This window comes from Mytilus californianus, unplaced genomic scaffold (assembly GCF_021869535.1).
Source record: "Mytilus californianus isolate M0D057914Y unplaced genomic scaffold, xbMytCali1.0.p SCAF_1, whole genome shotgun sequence".
In the NCBI taxonomy this organism is placed as follows: domain Eukaryota; kingdom Metazoa; phylum Mollusca; class Bivalvia; order Mytilida; family Mytilidae; genus Mytilus; species Mytilus californianus.
In genome coordinates, this window is record NW_026262581.1 from 16,129,132 (window position 1) to 16,148,640 (window position 19,509).

The 19,509-nt window shown below is 30.4% G+C and overlaps 1 protein-coding gene across 3 annotated transcripts in view; it reads right to left on the minus strand.

Annotated features, from left to right (window-relative positions):
* Positions 1–19,509, minus strand: part of LOC127712375 (potassium voltage-gated channel protein Shal-like) — an 83,900-nt gene that overhangs the window by 21,245 nt on the left and 43,146 nt on the right. For all 3 annotated transcript variants that reach the window (XM_052218890.1, XM_052218960.1, XM_052218804.1), the window contains exon 2: positions 1,637–1,799. In XM_052218890.1, the coding sequence (XP_052074850.1) occupies positions 1,637–1,799 (163 nt within the window). The remainder of the gene's footprint in view (positions 1–1,636; positions 1,800–19,509) is intronic.

The following is a 19,509-nucleotide window of genomic DNA, read 5'->3' on the forward strand; positions in this document are numbered from 1 at the left end:
GATAAGAATATTGCTCTTTCTTTGAATGATCAAAAGTATTATGATCATCTTCCTATCAACAATCATTATGAGCTATACATTAAGAAAACTTTACGACAAACGTTATGAGTTTCCATTTCAAATAGTACGTTTTCCCTATCGAACAACATCTACGTCATCTGCTTATATTGTATAAACAGTTGGTTGGCTTCATAAGAGCTTGTGTCCATAATTGGAACTTCACAATAAATTATAGTTCACAGTTATTGTTATCAATGTAATTTCTATTCACCCTAAGCTAATAACTCTACTTCCATAGTTTTTATGCCACAAACTACGAAACCGTCTAATTCCTATTAGACAAATGCGGCACACAAAGTAATCGTAGACATATTCCCTAAAGTGTTTCATTCCCTTTTAACTGATGGTACAGAGTTTGAATCATCCAGGGACAATAATCTAACGATAAAGTTAACTCAATTTGACATCTAGACTACATACGGTCGAAATTGTCACACTCACTCTACATATCAACTTGCAGTTTAGTATTACTTAAATTTTAAGGGATACAATGAGCTTGATGAATTACTTGTAGAATATATAATAGGATTTCATTTAATAGGATTAATGTCGAAATACGTTTGTCGTCTGTTTAGCCTTATATCCATCGATACCTGAGATTTCAAATTATCACAACTGAAATAGTTTTAAAAGTCGAAGTACAAAGAGAAAGCAGTAGTGTTAAATTATACACATGTTAATGTTCAAAGGGACAAATTGATCAGACAAAAATTTTTGTTCAACTTAGCACCGTCTTCCCCATAAAAGCAATTGTGTTGAAAGTACAATCCTCTCTAGCCAGGCATTTATAACTTGCTATTATTATATTTCACAGACAAAGCGAAACTGTCAACAATACATATACTATGATACCAAAGGGGGTGATATAAAAACATTGTTTATAATAAAAACATAAGATTAAGAAATTCAGGCAACACCAGGGATAAAAGAAGAAACGACCAACATACATATAACAGTCCAATAATAGAAAAATAAGGATTTAGCAAAACAAATCCCATCAAAAACGTGAGTGAACTCATGTACTCTAAAAGTATAAGCAGTTCTTGTATTAATTGTTGACTCTATCGTGTTGCTCATGGAAGGTATAATTCAGAGTTGTGAGTATGGTGTTATGTCTATGACAAGTGGCACATATCAACAATGAAAATTTCGTTTGGGAGACTCGTTCTAATATCATATGTATGTTTTATTTGAATTACAGACCTTTTCATTAAGACGCCGACTGTTAAAATTCTGAAGGATTTAATGCAATACTTAGTGATTTTTACAAAATCAGATGTGTACATATATTATTGCAACATGTATTTCACGATTGATACAATATTCTACATAGAAAACATACGAAATGTGTTTCTATATATCTGTCCTACCAACATTCCATAATAAGACAAAATTACTGATTCTTTTTGCTTATCTTTCCTTTTTTAATTTTGTATTCAATGAATTTATTACTGTTTCCAAATTATAATCACATGAAATATATACGTATGCTACCGATTGTAGTACCAAGGCACTCTTAAAACAACTTGGAATCATTAAAATGTATGTATTGAATTGTTACAAATATTGGTCTTACCTTTTGAGCTTTTCGTTTATCTGCTCGTTGATTTTGATGATAAATTCGACTAAAATTAGAAACTATAACAGGTACTGGCAATGCTATAACTAAGACACCACTAAGTGAACATACACCTCCCACTACTTTACCAGGAATTGTATGAGGTACCATATCACCATAACTGTAATAAATAAAATCAAATATAAACAAAGAAGCTACGGTTGTATGAGGTACTATACCATTACAATAAATTTTAAAAGAACAGCTACAATATATGTCATTAAACAAATCTTGTATCTGTGAAAACCATACATTGTTTCTTTCTCTATGTCTAAACATGAATTTCTTATATTGGAATAATTGTTCGACACTCTTAACAGACGATAGTTCTAAGCATTGAATTTATTTGTCAATCTTTCAAGTATTTTTTGTCAGACGCAATTCACAAATACGGAATAATCTAATAAACTATGAAAATGTTTAATGGTGTTCCATGTTTAATGCATATTTCATTGTTGCTGGTTATGTATTTTGTTAGAATAATCGATGATGATGTCGCAAGGTCGGTTGTTCTTCCTCCTTTTTAGATTGTCTTGATGTCTTATATTCTATTAATCTATATGTAGCATTTATCTCTGCCATATTTGAGGTGAAATAGCCTTCATCAATCGAACACACTGGTAGGAGGATACAGTTGTATGAACACGCGAAGGGTTTTTCTGGTTTGAGATGATGAATAGTTATTTTATAGGTATAGGTGATAATGCCTTCTTTCTTAATGGTAGGCAATGGCAATAAAACGGATCAACAGAACGAACTCTTTTTTAAAATTCACTTGATGTACATGTAACTTCCTTGTTACATCCAGTGAAATAATTCGGTGTTTGGGCTAAGGAGACAGAAAAGCATATCAAACAAGATACGATTTAAATTCAACCTATAAAGAGTATTGGCGCGAAACTCTAATTATACAAAACGTCAATCAATTATAGCAGAGAACCGAATTTCAATAAACAACTGAAATGGTAACTCTTTGTTTTGAAGAAAGCAAAACATAATTGTATGTCCCATAGGTAAGTATTTTCAAAAGACAGACCTCTTTAAAAGTGGAATTTTGCTTTATAATATTTTCTGAATTAAACCTTGTTAGAAAATAAAAATAACAATGAGTTGTCAAATATGTTTCAGTTATAAACATAGGGTGTAGAATATTAGAAATGTTTAGGTATCCCTAACGTGTATCTTTTCTGCTTTCTTAGTCTATAAAACAATTTGTCTTTGGTCGAAGCGATGTGCATTAAGTGTTAACTATCAAATACACACAACGACCAATCATCATTATCCATACTCGTTGTTCTGAATTATAGCATATTATAACTTCATAAGACTACTGTACCTAGAATGCTACTCAATGGTTTATTGCAACAATAATGAACGTACTTCTCAGAGTTACGGCCTCAACAAATTAGAAATAAACAGAAAAAAAAATATACTTAACAAAAAAATAAAACATGATTTCAAAATTGTCTAAATATGTGGCAACTTTACGACAGACCTTCTCCATCGGATAACCTATGATTATACAGTGCGAACACCACATTTTATATATACTTCATCTAAATTTTAGCCCAACAACATTTAATTAGATCTACGCAAATTTTTGTTCTCCCCTCAGCGGTATTCGAACCCCCTGAATCTGTAACATCGTGGCAACATCGGCTTATTACAAGATCTTATAAAATCGTATAGACAAATATATCGAACAAATTGCCTTCTTCAGTTTAATCACACATGCAATGGACACTGAAGAAGGCCAATTGTTGAGCCGACATATTACGATTTGTTAACATCTTGTTCGCATATTACTATCTTTTATCAGTATCTTTGCACAAATCTTAATACTACTTAGTATAAATATATATATATATATATATATATATATATATATATTGTTAAAATATACTTTTCACTTTTTTGGTCTTTTGGAAAATGTTGTTTGTGCTGTATTTAGACCCCTCTAAAAAGAAATTTGTTTTGCATGCACACGTATAAAAATTGCGGTTTTTATCCAACGCAATCATAGGTTTGAACGTTGTTTTTAATTTAGACTTGTATATATATATATATATATATATATACTAGTAAGCAATAGCGGCAAGTAATATTTTTCTTTCTTTTTTTCCTGCTTTAAAAAGACTATAGCGCCACATAGAATTATAAATTCTCCTCATGGAAAGCAATGACAGCTACAAATCATGTTAAGACAGCTTAAATCTCAAACGAATGATAAAATTGGCACTGTGTAAACATCATGTTTTCGATAGATTCAAATCACATACGAACAATATTGTAACATCATTATATTTCTTAATTGTTTATGTTATATAACTTTTAATATTAGAATTTCAAATCAATATGCTTACTTCTTGCGTCCTTACTTTAAATGTCAAAATTTCAATATTATGATAGAATTGAAAAAGCAATTTCTTTCGCGATACTTCTCTGCATGATAATTCAAAACTATCTAATGAAATGAATATTTAAAATGCCAAAAAGTATGTTGCATAATAAAGGATAGCTGGCATATTTTTGTAATTATACTTTAACGCCAACAGAATTGATGTTTATATTAGAATTATATTTCAGTGATCAGTTTTCATATTTTTATAAAGATAGCGATGCTTCAAGAAATATTTTTTTGAGCGAATATTGTAATATGTCAAAGTTTACCAGTTGGCTTATGTAGCGCAAAACACCATGTACAAAACTGCGAAGTTGACTTCCGTAAATGCAAGCTACATAAAAAAATTGATGAAATATAGATCGAAATGCTTACAATCGAATAATTCTTAATACAATTCCATTCAGTATCAAAGTATTTTTAACATATCAATCTATTGATGCAAGCTTAAAAACTAATGATCTCTTTAATAAACGGGAAAATTATTCTGGACCATAGAACATATTTCTTTGAATGCATTTTAAATAAATCTTAAATCAGTATTAAAAACCGATATCTTCTCATATGAGCGCTTGTTAAGCGTAAAATCCTAACTGACAGATACGATTTAAATTTAGCCTATTGAGAGTATTGGTGCGAACTAATTGTATTCCGAGAAAGCTTAGGCATAAAATTGTCGTTTCACGTCTGAGGAGATAATCACTGATTATTCCTATGGAATTGCCTTGTAAAATGCAATGTGGATTTAAAAGTTTCCGTTTTGCATACTTGGAACATGAAACTAAAAACAGTCAACTATTTTCAATTCAAAGACATTGTCTTGTAAAACCCCTGATGTATATCATTGAAACATAAAACTAATAACTGTCAACTATTTTTATCAAAAAAACATCTTCTTGTAAAACCACTGATATACTTCCTGAAAATTACAGTAGTCATCTATTTTTACTCCAAAACCATCAACTTGTTAAACCACTGATACATATCCTGGAAACATGAAACTAACCGATAAAGTATTTTAAATTCAAGACATCATCATGTCAAATCACTAATATATACACCTTGGAAACAAAACTGAAATCGTTTTGTAAAACCACTGATATACATCCTGGAAACATGAAACTAAAGGTAATTAACTTTCCCCCCATATAAATGTAAACTATATTGTTCTGTTCAACCCTTGATATGCATGCCACTGCTGAAGCTAGAATAAATGCAATGTATTAAACTTTTTAGATTCGATACTTCCGCAAAGTTTTAAGATATGTTTTCCTAAGAAGGAATAAACTGTTCAACCATTACTTGATCATTAAAGTAGAGACTCGTATAAAAGTATATCGATTATTTGGCGTCCATGTCTTTTGGTGTTGTCGACTCTCATAAAAGAAGCAAACCGCATTCAACACAATACTTTACAGACAACTAAAGAATGAGCAATACGAATCCTACTATAACTGGAGAGAACTCAATTGTTCCGAAAGAGTAAGCCATCTCTGATCCACTCAAGACCCCCTACTTGTAGAAACAAGAAAGACACGGAGAAACAAGATAAAAAGATACAACGCTGAAAACTAAAGAAAGAACAACATGAACCCCAAAGAAGAATAAAAATAAATTATTCATAACAGATAATGCAAAAGGACTTATAATGGAAACATTACAAAAGTCATAGAAAGACAATTTCATTAAAATGAATTAGCTAATTTTCCTTTAAATGTCAATTTTGCTGCGGAAGAAGTATGCAGAATTATTGAAAAGCTTTAGATTTTAATATTGGTGAGAAATTCTATTATGAAATTGAAAATGTGAATTACAAGTAGTTACTAGTGACAAGTACTGTTGAAATAATTCAATTCCATTTCCCACTAAATTTGCAGATATTACAACAAATGTGATAACTTTTGTATAGTCTTTCTCCTTATAAATTTATATTCCCCACTAAATGAAGCAAATCTTAAAATTTTTGATATCCATCAAACAGAACGATTCGTCAGAAATTTGAGATAGATTTGTAACTGAAAATTAATCCAGCTTTTCTCGAATTTCGAGAATACATTTCTAGTGTCAGGGTATTATACTAGTATTAAATTTCTGAACAAATAAAATTAATATCAACCTAAACTTGATCTTTATATGAAAATTGATAAGAAAGAGAGACTAATTTTTGAAAAAATAAATGTGGAATGTGTCCATGGGACACAGATGATGCCCCCGCTTGCATATCATATATAGATATAAAGGGACATAACTGAAGAACGGTAAAATTGACGCTACCCAAATTTGTACATGATCTCAGTTTTGTGGTAATAAGCATTGTGTATAAGTTTCATAACATTTGGTTTAGGCAAACTAAAGTTAGAAAACAGAAACGAAAAATTCAGCATTTTTTATGTTTATAAAGGAGCCCAACTCAAGAACGGCAAAAGTGACGCCACCCAATTTCAAACTTGATCTGTATTATGTGGTAATAAGCATTGTGCATAAGTTTCATAACATTTGGTTGAGGCAAACTAAAGTTAGAGAACGGAAACAAAATATCCAGCAATTTTTATGTTTATAAAGGGGCCTAACTTAAGAACGGTAAAAGTAACGCCACCCAATTTCGAACTTGATCTGTATTGTGTAGTAATAAGCATCGTGTATAAGTTTCATAACATTTGGTTTAGGCAAACTAAAGTTAGAGAACAGAAACGAAAAATTCAGCAATTTTTATGTTTATAAAGGAGCCCAACTCAAGAACGGCAAAAGTGACGCCACCCAATTTCAAACTTGATCTGTATTATGTGGTAATAAGCATTGTGCATAAGTTTCATAACATTTGGTTGAGGCAAACTAAAGTTAGAGAACGGAAACAAAATATTCAGCAATTTTTATGTTTATAAAGAGGCCTAACTTAAGAACGGTAAAAGTAACGCCACCCAATTTCGAACTTGATCTGTATTGTGTAGTAATAAGCATTGTGTATAAGTTTCATAACATTTGGTTGAGGCAAACTAAAGTTACAGAACGGAAACGAAAAACTCAGCAATTTTTATGTTTATAAAGGGGCATAACTCAAGAACCGTTATCGTGACGGCACCCAATTTCAAATTGATCTGTTTTTTGTGGTAATAAGCATTGTGTATAAGTTTCATAACATTTGGTTGAGGCAAACTAAAGTTATAGAACGGAAACCAACTTTGGGACGTACGGACGGACAAGGGTAAAACTTAATGCACCCTCCGCTACGGCGGGGGCATAAACATATCATATCAAATTGTCTGTAAAAGAAGATTATATTAAAATAAAGATAAAACATATTTAGTTCGTGTGTATCATATAAGTATAATCGAAATACCTTCAGACAAAAATAAGCCTGGCTTCAAATAGCTAGCCGTGAAAAGGCGTCTTCATTATCACCAAGCATCATTGCATAAAGGGGAGGGTGTAGGGACCAATTATTGCAAAACTGGTGACATTCTTCAGTCTGATCAGTTTTATTGATAAATAAATATGATGTTAAGGTGGTACCTAACACTACAGGGAGATAACTCTGTAAAAATCAGCTAAACGTTTTAATTAAGATGTATTGTTAAGGAAATATTAAGCTTCTCAATGATCAAAATTAGTGTTTGTCAAACTGCTATATAACCAGTGAATTTTTTCTGATAAAGTGGTTGGTTCAAATTATTTGAATTTTTTATATTTTTGTCAAAGGGTCAAAGTAAACATTTTGTCAAAATTTTAGGGAAATTAAACGAGCCAAATTAGTATTATTCAAGGTGTTGGGTACCACCTTAAAGCTTTGTTACTTTATTCATGGAACTACTAATAGATAATACTTCAATGCTTTTAAGTATATATGCAATTATTTTTTTTATTTAACTATAGGGGCATGTAGCAGGTCATAATTGGCACATTTTTTTTATAAGATTATAATTTTTAATAAAACTGAACAAAATTCTTAGTAAATATATTACATTGAATCAATATCCTTGTATAAGACATTTTGTGACAAGCATAAAAATAAAAATATGGAAATGTGGTATGGGTACCAATTAAGAAAACTATCCATCAAAGCCCAAATGAAGTGGATGTAGGCAACTATTAGTCTACTACGTACGACATTCAACAATAAGCAAATCCCATGTTAGGCTATTAAAGGCCCCAAGATGACAAAATGTAGTACTAGTTCTTCATCGAATATAAAAAATTCTGCTAAACACGGTGACGATTCGGGATATGTCTAATTAATATTGGCTCAAGTGTTTTAGAGGAGATCTTTTTTGTACGATCCTAGCCGGGGGGGGGGGGGGGTGTTAATAGTATGTACGACAATAGTAGGATATGGAAATTGGATGTATTTTTTTTCTTTTTAAATCAACTATTTGAGCAACATTCATGAATTCATGCGATCCTTTTCAATAAAAAAAACAAATGTTCCGAAGATAGTACCTGAAGCATTTCTATTAGAATAAAACAAAATAAGATGTGATGTTTCTATATTCAACCATGTCTATAAGTTAAACAATATATGTTGCAACCATGGAATCAGATCTAACCTATAATATCGATATGCAATCCCCTTAACTCATTAAATAACATAAGGAAATATTGAAATCAGAGCCCTAAGGTAAAAATAGTATATCGAATCCAGTATGAGTTAGAAAATGTACAATAAATTGCGCCTACTGGGTAAGATTGTAAATTTTGCCCGAATCACTCATTCTGCAACTTTATTTCAACTCTACCATTAGTGATTCGACAGCAGTCTAGACTTTGTATATAATTATTACAAGTAGACTTATAAAACATATAATAAACCACAAAGATTATCAGCACCGAAGAGGATTTCGTGCAACTCAGTTTTTGCGGGGGTATTGGGTTTTTTTTTTTTTTTAAATGTGTGTCTTGCTTTTTGTCCTTTATATTTTGTCAATAGCCAATAGGTTTGTCTGTCCTATGATTTGTATTGATTCCTAGGTATTTCCTTACGGTTTTTTTTATATATATATAATTAATAATTTAAGAGCAGGTTTGTAATTGCAGCATAATTTTTTGTTAAATAGATACATCTCATTTTTCATAAGGTCTGAACATGTTATTAAAACCATTGAAAAGGTTTGCTAAATCACTATAAAATTCTGTTCATGTTATTAAAACCATTGCACAGGTTTGCTAAATCACTATTAAATTCTGTTCATGTTATTAAAACCATTGAAAAGGTTTGCTAAATCACAATAAAATTCTGTCCATGGTACTAAAACCATTGAAAAGGTTTGCTAAATCACTATTAAATTCTGTTCATGTTATTAAAACCATTGAAAAGGTTTGCTAAATCACAATAAAATTCTGTTCATGTTATTAAAACCATTGAAAAGGTTTGCTAAATCACTATAAAATTCTGTTCATGTTATTAAAACCATTGAAAAGGTTTGCTAAATCACTATAAAATTCTGTTCATGTTACTAAAACCATTGAAAAGGTTTGCTAAATCACAATAAAATTCTGTTCATGTTACTAAAACCATTGAAAAGGTTTACTAAATCACTATAAAATTCTGTTCATGTTATTAAAACCATTGAAAAGCTTGCTAAATCACTATAAAATTCTGTCCATGGTACTAAAACCATTGAAAAGGTTTACTAAATCACTATAAAATTCTGTACATGTTACTAAAACCATTGAAAAGGTTTGCTAAATCACTATAAAATTCTGTTCATGTTATGAAAACCATTGAAAAGGTTTGCTAAATCACTATAAATTTTTTTCATGTTACTAAAACCATTGAAAAGGTTTGCTAAATCACTATAAAATTCTGCTAAAATTCTGTTCATGTTATCAAAACCATTGAAAAGTTTGCTAAATCACTATAAAATTCTGTACATGATATTAAAACCATCGAAAAGGTTTGCTAAATCACAATAAACTTCTGTTCATGCTACTAAAACCATTGAAAAGGTTTGCTAAATCACTATACAATTCTGTTCATGTTATTAAAACCATTGAAAAGGTTTGCTAAATCACTATAAAATTCTGTACATGTTATTAAAACCATTGACAAGGTTTGCTAAATCACTATAAAATTCCAAGTAATGAGACATTTTATCACCACTCCCTAGCTTACTACAGCATGTTACTATCTATATAACCATTATACAGAACGGCAACATCGTAACAGTAAGAAACTGGGAAAATTATGAATTATTAATAAAATAATTGTATATATCACTGTAAAACATAAATGTTTCTATCAGGAAATAATGGCTTTTTATTCCCATAGTCCCATATTGACGTAGATACCTTCACAATCAACTCTCAAATTAAAATTAGTTCTACTTGTTGAAAATTATACAACTGTGCATATGCATGTAAAATTACTTGTTCGATCGTAAACTCAACAGGGAAACGAGACTATTAACTGTTTAAGGTATTTTGAGCATTTTATTTTGTTTTTCACAAGTTTGAAATGTCTTAAAGCATATGAGTCTGCAAGATTACATTTCCATTTGAATAAGCGAAATAAATAAACAAATGATACGATTTTCGTGCGCAAAACACGTATTTTTTCAAATAGACACTCGTGACCAATAGTTTGGACAGCCAAAAATATAAAACGCCTGAGAGTATAAAAACGAAAAAGTCTAAGTCTAACGGAATATGCATGCGATGCTAAATATTCTCAAATATACTCGATACAATATTCTTAAGTCTTCTTACAAAAACGTCAATTATTGCTTGGTTACAGAAATTGTTATTTTTAACGAATGCATACAATAAAAATTACAATTTGTTGGAAATCTAGACAAGGAAATAGTTTGAATGTGGGTTGAATGTGCTATATAAGCTACTTTTAAACATAAGACTAATTGAGTTTAATGAAAAGTAAAATTACAAAAATACCGAACTCCGAGGAAAATTCTAAACGGAAAGTCCCTAAGTAAATGGCAAATTCAAAAGCTCATACACATCAAACGAATGGATAACAACTGTCATATTCCTGACTTGGTACAAGTATTTTCTTATGTAGAAAATGGTGGAATGTGATGTATTTAAATGTTACTTGTTCACCAGTTTTACTTCTATTTCAATAGATTTGTTCAGTAATAAAAGGCTTTCTATCTCATATAGATATACTGTTTCCGGTAAGTTCTTTTAAAGGTGTGAACTTTCCATTTGTAAGCAGTAAAATTCCACCTGTAACTGGATATTCAGTAGAGAGTTTTTGCTTTCAAATAAACTCCTCAATGGATATGTTTGCAAGTTTTATGGACGTCATCATAACTTGGTTGATCGTTACACATACTAGCATATGTGTCACAAAAGACTGCAAATATGTTACATTTGTCTTACATAATATGCCACCTCCTTTCCATGTTTATGACTTATCAACGAATGCAACTAATCACTGTATTGTTAATTGTTATCAGCAACACGAAGGGTACCTGCTTAACTTTCATGAGCACCTGAGGTCATCCGTTTTTATTTTGTGGGATTCGTGTTGTGTGATCTTATTTTTTTTTTTTTTTTTTTGTGTAGCATTGTGTGGATAACTGTGTATTTTGTCATTTTCCTCTGTCTACAGATTTGCCTGTTCTAATGCTAGGTTGGTTTCTCCATACTTTTTTTACCTTTGACAATCGTTTTAAATCCATGTAGAAGCACTGGTATTAAGGTTTTTCCAGTACAATTATTTATTCCAATGTTCTTGGATGTTTTGTATTACCTCAATAAATTCGGTCACCAGAATGTTATTACGAAAACATTAATTCAACGCAGAAAATATTTGAATCTTATTAAAAGGCTAGATTGATCTTGTATGTGATAGAACCTACTTTCTTTCTCACCGATTAAAAGTAAAAGCAGCACAATTTTAAGTTTAGAAAATGGCAAATCAATGTTAAATTGTTTATGATAATGAAACCATTGTTTTAACTTGATCACGACATGCAAACGAAGCGTTTATTTTCAATCAAATCGATATGTTGTCCAATTGCACAACATTTTTTTTTCAGACATGTCTGTCTATTGTGTAATTTAATATTTAAATAGTCATAACTTAATTTCTTCCATTTAATAATACTCAAATCTCCCTCCGTATTTACAAAACGATAAATTACGTAATCGTAAACAATATACAACAATGCCGTCATAATTCGTTTTTCATAAATGATGACTTTCAACATTTCCATTAAAATCACATTACGAATTACTGGAAAACGAATAAATTGAGGTTTAGTCAGTTTCTTTGATGTTTTCCCCACGGTAAAAGTTTTGATTTCGATGTTTTAATCAGACTACGGTACCTTTCAATTGATTGAACGCTATTATAGGAGACATGAAATATATTACCTGCAGAAATACAGAAATAACGAGGAGATTGGCCAATTCAGACGGAAATGTCTCATTTTAAGAGTTTTAACAAAGAAAGAAGTATCGGGCACAGCAAAAAGTGTTATACTACATTTTGAAAGTCATGTTTAGCGTTTATCTCAATTGCTTTAAATGAAAACATTGTTGCTATAGGCAACCAGAGAACTTTGACATGAATAGTAAATACAAATGTAAGATAACAGGTATTAGCAAAAGTTCCGAACTCCAAGGTAAATTAAGAAAAGGCGGAAGTCCATAAAACCTGAAAAAAAATCAAACGTTAGACTATATCACACCATGGAACGAATGGAAAACAACTATCATATTCCTGACTTGGTACAGACACTTTCCGAAGAAAATGGTGGATTAAACGTGATTGTATAGCTAGCTAAACCTCCCTATTGTATGACAGTTGTTTATATTTCCGTTATATTGACAAAATTGGGTGAGCAACCCAAACAGATATAATTGGTTAATGTGACAATAATTGGGATCCAGCAGCCAAAAACTGTGTAAACATACATCACAGACATACAAAACCTCGCACTAAGTATATATGTACATGTATATGAAGTATATTATTAAGAATGAATACAGTGATATGAGGAGTATATGTCAATTAGACATTAACCAACCAATACGCTTAAACCAGTCAACAACGTCAACATGCGGTCTTCAACAACAGACACGTGTATATACTATTTATCAAGGTAATACATATACCATGAATACACAACATGACAATTTTACTCCGAACTCCCACTGTTCAAAAGAAACCAAATCTTAATATTTGATTTTTGGGGAGAAATCGAACTGTCATGATTCAATTACAAAGACAAATATATATGTAATCTCGAAGAAGTAAATTATAAAATAGTAAAGACCACTATAAAAATGACTTTTCTCTTCGTCAAATACTTAGCACAAGAGATATATCAGCATTGATTTCAGTTAGAGGAAATAAAATACCTTCTTTATTCGTATGTAGCCAATTTAAAGGTACTCAACAGCAAATTAAACACCTACAAACAGCATATAATTTAGTTTTTAATGAATTAAGAAAATAACTCTTCAAGTTTTCAATGTTGGTTTTGACGTGTTTAATTGCGATAATATTTCAGACGTTGTATCTCCTATCAAGGACATGTGGTGCGTAATTTTACACTTTATAAGCACTGCTAATATACAAAGACAATGAACAGCTGTCTTACTCAATTAGGCTGTACATACTTTAATAGCATTTTGTTTAATCAGAAGAAAATGTTAAGAAACCCAATACTAAAAAACTGAAGATATATCTCGACGATTTATTTCCCGCAAAGCACATATAATATTAGTATGTTTGTTTTCTTTATACGACAATGCTAAAAAAATATTTCTAGTACATGTATAAAACACTTTTAGGTGAATATTGATTTGAGACATTAAACGGTCTACACAGGACAATTTCACTCACATGAATTTCACGTGAATTAAAATTTAAACGTGAAACTCACGTGAAATCAGTTTATGTGAGTTTCACGTGAATCATGTGAAACTCATGTGAATGTCAGGTGATAATCTCATTATTTTTTTTCACGTGAAATTCACGTGAATTTGAAGAATAAAATTCTAATATCATGTAAATTTTCGAATTTAGATCAAATCATACAAAATACCAATTTTTTCTAGTGAAATTCCCGTGAAATTCATGTGAAATATTTCACGTGAGTTTCATGTATAGACTTGTTTGAGGTGAATCTTACGTGAAATTTTTAACGTGAATTTCACGCGAGATTCATGTAAAATTCACGTAAGCAAAATTTGCCTGTGTACGTGAAATTTTCAAAAACATGTCTGTACTTCTTAGTTATAAAGCGGGCATACATTTCTACCAAAACATGTTTCAAAGTGTTTTAAAGTGGCAAATAAGTCTTTATACAATAATTAACTGTTATTCACAAATTTCCAAACTGACAGTGACATCAAAAAAAGTGTTTAACAGTCAACACAATTTAATTGACCAAGTAGCAAATAAAAAAGATATGTAGATACATTGTAACACACTAAAATACGTTATTACCTCTCTTTCCTGAGCTGATTAATTTTTTAATAACACCAAAACAGGTACAGTCATTAGTTGGTATACTTCATCAACTGATCAAACATTAAAACAGTGAGTTGGTAATGGCAATATGACATAAATAACATATCTGTTTCAATAGCATTGGCAAATAACTGCATCATTCAAACTTGACAATAATTTTCCGTTCATTGTGAAATATACTTTTATTTCACGTTTTTGCGAGCTCCTATAAACACCTGTAACAGGTTTATCTATGTCATTTATATCATTAATTATGCAGCAGTTGTTTTAAATAAGGAATATTTTTTCTTCAAGACTTATTTTAAAGATATACATTACTTGTAAATGCATTTAGCGAAAAGAATACGGTATGGCCAGTACCATTTAACGCCCCCTGTTTTGCGAAATTGTGATCTGATTGGATGAAATAAATGTTACCCTATATGCGTTTTCTAAGAAAATAATAACTTTAGTGTTATATGCATAAGGTACTCTTTCCAAATTTTGGGACATCTTACGGATGACAGATGTGCAAATTTTTTATAACATCTCCATTCACTACATGTCAATTTCACCAAGATTTGGCAGGGATCTTACAAAGTGGACACTTTAGTAGATGTTTTTATCATAGTTGACCTTAGATTGATTTGGCTATAATTTTAGGTCATTTTTGGTCATGTAGCTCTGCTCTGAGCGCCCCTGGTGAAAGTAAATCCAGGAAAGCGCTTCGGACGCATACAATGTATAAAGTGTTGATTTCATTTTTTTTATATATCAAATTAATAGAAATATGAAATCGTTACAAAAAATAAACGTGGTGATTTTTGATAGGCTGAACGGAAGTTATAAAATCATCTATCAGCTCTAAGTCAGATGTCTAAGGATTAGCACATCAAGTTATCTATATACAATATGTTTAGTCAGGTTCACAGGAAAAAGTAATAAACGATTTAAGCAACATTAAGAAGTATATATTGCCTTATACTTTTTTGCAGAGCTTTTTGGAATTTTTTGTTTATAATGCTCTTAAACTTTTTGGCCTTTCAACTGTCTGATTCGAGCGTCTTATGTAGACGAAACGCGCGTCTAACGTACAGTACAAGACAATATAAACTATGCTTCTTTAATCATTTTCTCCCTTTATTCACCATCTTCATATTTGATCGTGTCTTTTTATCCTTTCTTATCCCTCATTTATAGAATAAAACCCTTCCCCAATACTGTAAGGCTGACTACAATTTTTACATCCTTCCGCAAATATAGTGTACGAGACTTGTCGTGAAGATTTTTCCGATTCGTTTACCATATGCTTTCCTAAATCCATGAGGATGTCCTTAATATCATATCTGTATTACCTGAGTTATTGGTTTGATTGTAGCCTACCGCAATATACGAGCGGTGTATATGGAAAAATCGTGTTAATAAAAGTTAACCTTTAATGTGATCGTCTCCAATTTGATATAATGGATACATGAGACTGATGTCTCTATAAATTGTCTATATAATGTCCTGTGTTTATGGAGTACAGTATTTCATACCAAACAAATCATTTATTAAAACAAAAGTTTCCCTCTAGACATACGTATTGGATAAAAACATATGTTGTCAATGCAAGAAATAATTGTATACCTTTGAGGAATCCATATGGCTTTAAAATGATAAATGATATAAACAGGGTGTGACATTATAAAACGTCAACAATGATATAACCATCACTTAAACTAAAACTAGGACACAAAAAATACACTCTTTAAACCCTTTTTAATAACACAAATAAAAGTACATACTAGGTTCAACCTACATTTTTTCCACTGTATCGTCTTTTACGGATATATTATGCTTCTTTTATGTATAAACAAGGAATAATATTCAAAAATTACCTTAAAAGTCAAATCTCTGTCCAACAAGCGCCCTTTTTTTCAAATTATGATCGTTTGAATAGATTTTAAAAAGGTATAGTCATTATATTTGGATAATGATGTCTTAATTCTGTTATTTTTATAAGTTTTTGTATTATTACATTGCCTTCTTGTTTTCACTTTACGAGCTTCCTTTTCTATTCATATTTTCAAAATTCCCTCTATTTTATATATTTGACCATGAACATTAGTTTGCTGTTTTGAAAGACTGATTTTTTCAGAGTTTTCGTAAATAACGTACCTTTGAGTATTAGTTCCAACCGTGTCCTATATTGGTGTGCAAAGCAGTTCCTGATTTAATGCAAGATAAGTTAAACGATAAACTGACATGCTTTGTGTTTAAACAATGAAAAACAAAAATGGAAAACAGAGACAAGAGAAGAAACTTCAGAATATGCGAACATAAATTAATAAAAAAAGGGGGGAAGATTAGTCGTTGTTATTTCGCAAACGAATCACGTGATGTTACTTATTATAATATAATGTCATATGTACCGTAGTTGCTACATAAAGCGGAGAACAACATAAACACGATTAATTATGGCTAATAAAGTGTTTAACTTAATTCACATTGGGGGCTTTTTTTTTTTGCTGTTTTAAAAGTAAACAACTTATTATTTTTATTTTACAGATGCAGGGGCAGTAATATCATGGTTGCAGGTTTTTATATCAATAATAACAAATTAATTTTCAGGCAATATAGTAAACGTTACTTGACTGGCATGAAATAGTGGGTTATTGGCAAAACACCATTCCAAATGCAGTTGGGTTAATCCCGGAGCTGTTTCAGAGGCACCGGAATAGTGTAAATCAATCTGAAGCTTGCCTCTCAAACAGATTATTTTGAACCTATTCATGTATGCAGATGATATTGTTATTTTTTCTAGTTCCAAGGCAGGTCTTCAAAAACGACTTGATGGTTTATCCAAATTTTGTACTAAATGGTGTTTAGAGGTCAATCTATCTAAAACCAAAGTTATTATATTTAACAAACCTGGTAAACTTTTAAAAGAATATTTTTATTTCGAAAAAGATACAATAGAATGTGTTAACAATTATAAGTATTTAGGTTTAAAATTTATATCTAGTGGACTTTTTAAGCAAGGAAAGGAAGAATTATACAAAAAATCACTAAAAGCTGTATTCAAATTGCAAAGATCTTTATCATCTTCCAATCCAAGCATTTTTACTCTATTACATATATATGACCATACAATAAAACCCATTTTAATGTATGGCAGTGAAATTACAGGTATGTTTAAAACTAGCTCTGCAGCATGCCAGAAAGAAAGTGAATATTTATTACAGCACATTTATATGAATGATTTTTTAGATAAATCCAATTTAAGATATATGAAGTATATATTAGGTGTAAACAAAAAGTCTTCTAACCTAGCTGTGCTAGGAGAGCTTGGTAGATTCCCTTTATATTTTTCAGTTGTATTATCAATGCTGAAATATTGGTTTAGAAAAAAAAATATGAAAGACGGTTTACTGTATGATACCTATATGTGTAACAAAAACATGTTTAATAATAATATTGAATGCTGGTATTCATCCAAATATTACATTTTTAAAAAGCTGAATATTCATAATTTGGAGGTAAAACTCAACTTTTTTATCAAGTCAGTTAAGCAAAAACTTTGTAATAGTTTTGTAAAATTTTGGAACACAAAAAGAAGAGATACAAAGAGTAGTAAATTAGATACTTATTTCAAACTTAAAACTTGTTTTTCGAAAGAAATGTATCTAACAATTTTCAATTGAGAAGTGCCATATGTAAAATCAGAATCAGTGCACATGATCTCAAAATAGAAAGAGACAGGTATAAAACTTTATATATAGAAAGAGACCAAAGGCTTTGTAAGAAATGTACTCTAAATCTGGTTGAAGATGAACAACATTTTATTACTAGTTGTCCAGCATACAATAATGATAGGGAGATATTTTTCAAGGAGATAAACTGTATCTGTCCCAATTTTATATATCTTTCAAATGAGGCAAAATTTGTTTGGTTATTTACTGAATTAATGAAAATTTGTCTATACTTAAATATTTAGGGAGCTATATTATTACATGTCTAGATGTTAGACGAAATGTTAATTAATGTATGTAATAACAATGATAATTGTAATGATTTTATAGTTCTGATCCTGCCTGGAATTAAATGTATGTGATTTTTTATAGAATGAAGATAATAACATCTGTCTGAACTTTTTAATGTTTCATTTTAATAAATAAAAATGTTTTTCTGTTACAAATCATAATGTATTGTTTTATGTGTACATGTTATGCTGCCCATCAAGGGCCCTTGATTGGAATAATAAATATTCTTATTCTTATTCGTATTATTCTTATTCTATTTAACTAAACTAAACTGCACTTCATACCTCTCGTATAGTTTGTAAAGAAGGTGTGTTATTTAAAGTACGACGTTAATTACTAGAAGCGACAATTTATTTCCTCGTTTTTTTTTAACGATCATCATTATGAGCTCTTGTCCATATTTAATCATCACATATCAATTCAATTGATATTTCTTCAACACATAGTATCAATTATTCAACATACAACTGTTCGGTCTATATTTTTGTCTGTATACAAGAGTTTTTTATTTGCTTTGTATAACAGCTTTAATAATTCAAAGCCATTGTTGGAAGACGTAAAACTAAAATAAACACTTCACGTTTGTTTTGCAGCAAATTAGTCTAAATGAGTGAGATATACTGACTTTTAAGTGAAGTTTTTACTCGAATGATAATGGCAATATTGCAAGTTTATTGGGAAGATATCAGCTTTAGCGATAAAATCAATTGTAAATTTCATTTACTAGAGAAACAAAGCGCTGGATTACTGAAGCAACAGGATCGTCGAAATTGCATGCCAGTTATCTGGTTGTCCTGGTGACGACAAAAAGATATACTACCTCCGAACGGTCAATTGATGTATCCAAATAATAAAATCCTCATTGACAGAATTGATATATATTTTATCATTAGGTCATTTCAAACTGGCTTATAGCTGTTATTTTACCAATATATTCTGGAATATTATTAATTAGCGGAAGTTTCAGACGAAAATTGTAGTAATGATG